At 37.1% G+C, this 3,688-nt stretch overlaps 1 protein-coding gene across 1 annotated transcript; it reads left to right on the top strand.

Annotated features, from left to right (window-relative positions):
• The first annotated feature begins 1,070 nt into the window (after window positions 1-1,070).
• LOC108987912 (60S ribosomal protein L31) lies at window positions 1,071-3,170 on the top strand. The gene is made up of 2 exons (XM_018960983.2): window positions 1,071-1,236; window positions 2,644-3,170. Exons 1-2 carry the CDS (start codon window positions 1,151-1,153, stop codon window positions 2,921-2,923), a joined length of 366 nt encoding a protein of 121 aa, XP_018816528.1. The 5' UTR covers window positions 1,071-1,150; the 3' UTR covers window positions 2,924-3,170.
• The last annotated feature ends 518 nt before the right edge of the window (window positions 3,171-3,688 follow it).

Raw genomic sequence — 3,688 nt, 5'->3', positions numbered from 1 at the left:
ACACTCAGGGACACAGCCATGAGAGATATCGTAATGAATCGCGGTGGTTTGAGAACCCACGCATTTCCTTTAAACCGCGCGTCGGCGCAACGCACCGCTCTGATTGGCTCCTAATCCGGTCGACCGCAAGATCGGCGAGTGAGGCTTCTCCCAGTAGTGCTCGTGTCGGACGATGGTTACCGGAGAAGCTCGAAACGGCCAGCCCTTTATTCGGCCGAAAACCTGAAAAAAACAAAAAAAAACAAACGAAACTACCGGAGACTAAGGACCGGCGAGGAGAGGGAGGAGAGGAAGAGGAAGAAGAAGGCGAAGCCGAGCGAGTTTTAAGAGAGAGATTGTCTGGTTTCCAGAGAGGAACGTTCTAGAGAGGGTCTGGGTTTGAGACTTGAGAGAGCGATTTTCGAATGGGACAAAAAGAACACAGATTGCTTTTAACGTGGACTTAACGCCGTTTGATAGACACTTAACAGAAAACAAGAATTTCCGTCTACAGCTGTTTGATAGGCACTTATATAATAGAGATAGATATATATATATATATATATATATATTTTATCTAGTTTTCCATTGATCTTATTTTTCAAAATTTCTCCATCATATTTTTAATTTTATCTAACCCAACAAAATAGCATAAAAGAAATGAAAGTATGCTCCGTTCCTTTTTAGAGCAGAGAAGAAATTTGCATAATCTACAGATTAACGAAAATTTATGTGAAATTTATTTTATAATAAAAATAATTATAAAAACTCACTTTAACTCATCTTAATTTTCTTGTCTCATCATTATAATTTTCTCAAATTTTTATATAAAATATAATAAATAATTTAATTTTTTTAAATATTAAAATAATATTAATATTAATAACTAATATTTTATTTTATTATTTCAATTCATACTCTGATCTAAACGACATAAATGAAACGCCTGCACCACTCACTGCTCTAACACAGGGTAACGACGAAGTTGGACAAAAAAAACCTTACACTTTCGACTTTCGAGGGCATTTTGGTAGTTTGGACGGAAACCGGGGCTTTCCATATAGAGGCGGACGCTATATATGCGTCCTCTGTCCAATTCTTAGGGTTTGTTTTGCAGCGGCGGCCAAGCTGTTGAAATTGTGGTTGGATCGTGGACAGCAAAGCTGCTACAATGGTGGACAAGGCCAGCAAAGGTAGGAAGGAAGAGGTTGTCACCAGGGAGTACACTATCAATCTCCACAAACGTCTCCATGGATGGTAATCCTTACCCCTTTCCCTTTCTCTATACATATCTGTATGGCCGTATGTATGCCTAGTTTCTACGTGGGGTTTGTTTGAAATCTTTTCCGGGCCTGGAAATGGCTCGGATCTTAGGCAAACCTGTGGGTAAAGGCTGTTATTGTAATTTTGTTGATTAATTCTTCCCTAAGTTTCCCTTGGGGTGAAGGCCTTGGTTTTGGGTATCAACTATCACTCCCTTCAAGCCTATCACTCCCTTTTCTAATGTTCAACACCTGTAAACAATTCTTTGGGCCACATCTGTAGTGAAAAGCCATCGATTTAACCAGTTCTGAGTAAAAACGTGTTCGAGAGTGTAGTGCACGGGATCAGATTTATTCTCTGAAGTACCTTGGAGAGGTTTCCCGACATAAAAATAAAAATAAAAATAAATAAATAAATCTTCTTTGAAACATTTTCTAATAGTAAACAAGGTTGTTTCTTACGATTAAATCAATTTTATTTGGATTGCATAGTGAGACTTAAGTATTTTTAGCCCAATACGGTGATAAGTTGTGGTGTATCACCTTTGATACGGGCAACTTGTCTGTTTGCTTTCTAGTTGTCGGAGCATTGGAACTTCCTCAAGCGAACTCAAAAAAGAGGTTTCTGTTTACGAATGGATCTTATAGATCTGGTATCAATGAATTCTTAGCGGAATCATCTTTTGAAATTGTTACTACTCGATTCATTCTTATCTTGGATCCTCTGGTTTTTTGTGGTGGGAAGTCTTCATTCCCATCTTTATGAGTGGGACTTCTTTGTTTGTTTGGGAAGAGGGAATGGAATGGAAAAAATATAATTGTATTTTAGAATATTCCATTCCTCCCTTGCCATTCATTATACTCATTCTAATCCTTTCATTTACTTTCCTTTCCTTTCCATTATTTTCCCTCTCCAATCTCCATTCTATTCCTTTGTAAACTCCCAAACGAAGCCTTAGAGTCTTTATATGTGGTAGGATTTTACCTACGTGGATTGGGAAGTTGTCATCTGTTGACAAAGTCATTGGAGTATACATACTCAGGAATGCCAATGTGTATAGATATCTAACGATTGAGCCATACCATTCTGCAATGGACAAGTCTTTCTCTTTAAGCTTATGTTTGTGTGCCTAGTGAGTTGTTACTCAGAGGTAGCCCATCCAGGGCGTGCTCTGTTTCATGTTACCTGATTTCTAATTCTGCAGTAGGAGCTATTTTGACTTGATAGGGATGCTAGAGAAGTATACCAAAATTTGCAACGAATACTGACTGCCTTTTAACCTTAGCTAAATCTATCTCTTCTTGTTCTTTTTTGTTTTTTTTTTTCCTCTTTTTAAATCTATCCCAGTTAGCTAATGCAATGCCTTTTGGATGCTTTTACATGTTTCAAATCCTTTTGCAGCACTTTTAAGAAGAAGGCTCCAAAAGCCATAAAGGAAATCAGGAAGTTTGCCCAAAAGGCCATGGGGACAACTGATGTCAGGGTGGATGTTAAGCTTAATAAGCATATCTGGAGCCGAGGGATTCGAAGTGTGCCCAGGAGAGTTCGTGTCCGAATTGCACGAAAGAGAAATGATGAAGAAGACGCAAAGGAGGAGTTTTATTCGCTGGTCACTGTTACAGAGGTCCCTCCAGAGGGTTTTGGGGGGTTGGGCACCAAGGTTATTGATGAAGAAGATTGAAGTGGCCTAATTGCCAAGATCATAGTTAGGTTGCTCCAATTTTGGCATACTCATTTCATATTTGTGAGAGATTTTTGTTTGCCTTTTGGATTTTCTTGGGGATTTCTCCATTTGAGAGAGCATTTTGAATCTCCTGTTGATCTATTTATGCAGTCTGTTCAAGTTTTCGTTCGTTTAGACTTTAAGAAATTGTGGTATTGCGGGAAACGTGGTGAGTCAAATATACTTATTGAGAGGCATATAACTAGTCCTGACCATCTCTTATTTTTTTGAAAAAATAAATTAAAGGATGATGAGCAATATAATTTCATCATATTAAACAACGTAGTAGACTAGTGTTTCTCAATTTCCTCGTCTCTTGCTCGTCTCCTTCCCCATTTCATTGTGTTCCAAGCTAAAACAAGGCACTTGGCCTTCTAATTCTCCTATTCCTTTTGTATTTATCATTGTAGTTCTCATTCCAAAGAGGGAGAAAGAACTTTTAACTCGAAATCATGCTTTTTTTACCCCAGTAACTTAACAGCCTTTGTGTGACAACCTTACCTTAAATGTTTTTTAATTTTTATCTTTCCTTAAATGAAATGGCTCTTCAATTGATTTTTCTTCAAAAAAAAAAAAAAAACCAACACTAAAAAGAAGAAAAATTATTTTGATATGTTCCTTAGAAGGCTCATCTTCTTAATAATCCTATAATAAGTGATCTATTTTAATAAAACTCATTATTTTTTATTTCATTTTATTTTTTGTAAATCTATTTTATAGGGA

Source organism: Juglans regia, chromosome 5 (assembly GCF_001411555.2).
Source record: "Juglans regia cultivar Chandler chromosome 5, Walnut 2.0, whole genome shotgun sequence".
Taxonomy (NCBI): Eukaryota; Viridiplantae; Streptophyta; class Magnoliopsida; order Fagales; family Juglandaceae; genus Juglans; species Juglans regia.
Note: the sequence above shows the minus strand (reverse complement) of the source record. Positions and strands in the feature narration are given on the sequence as shown.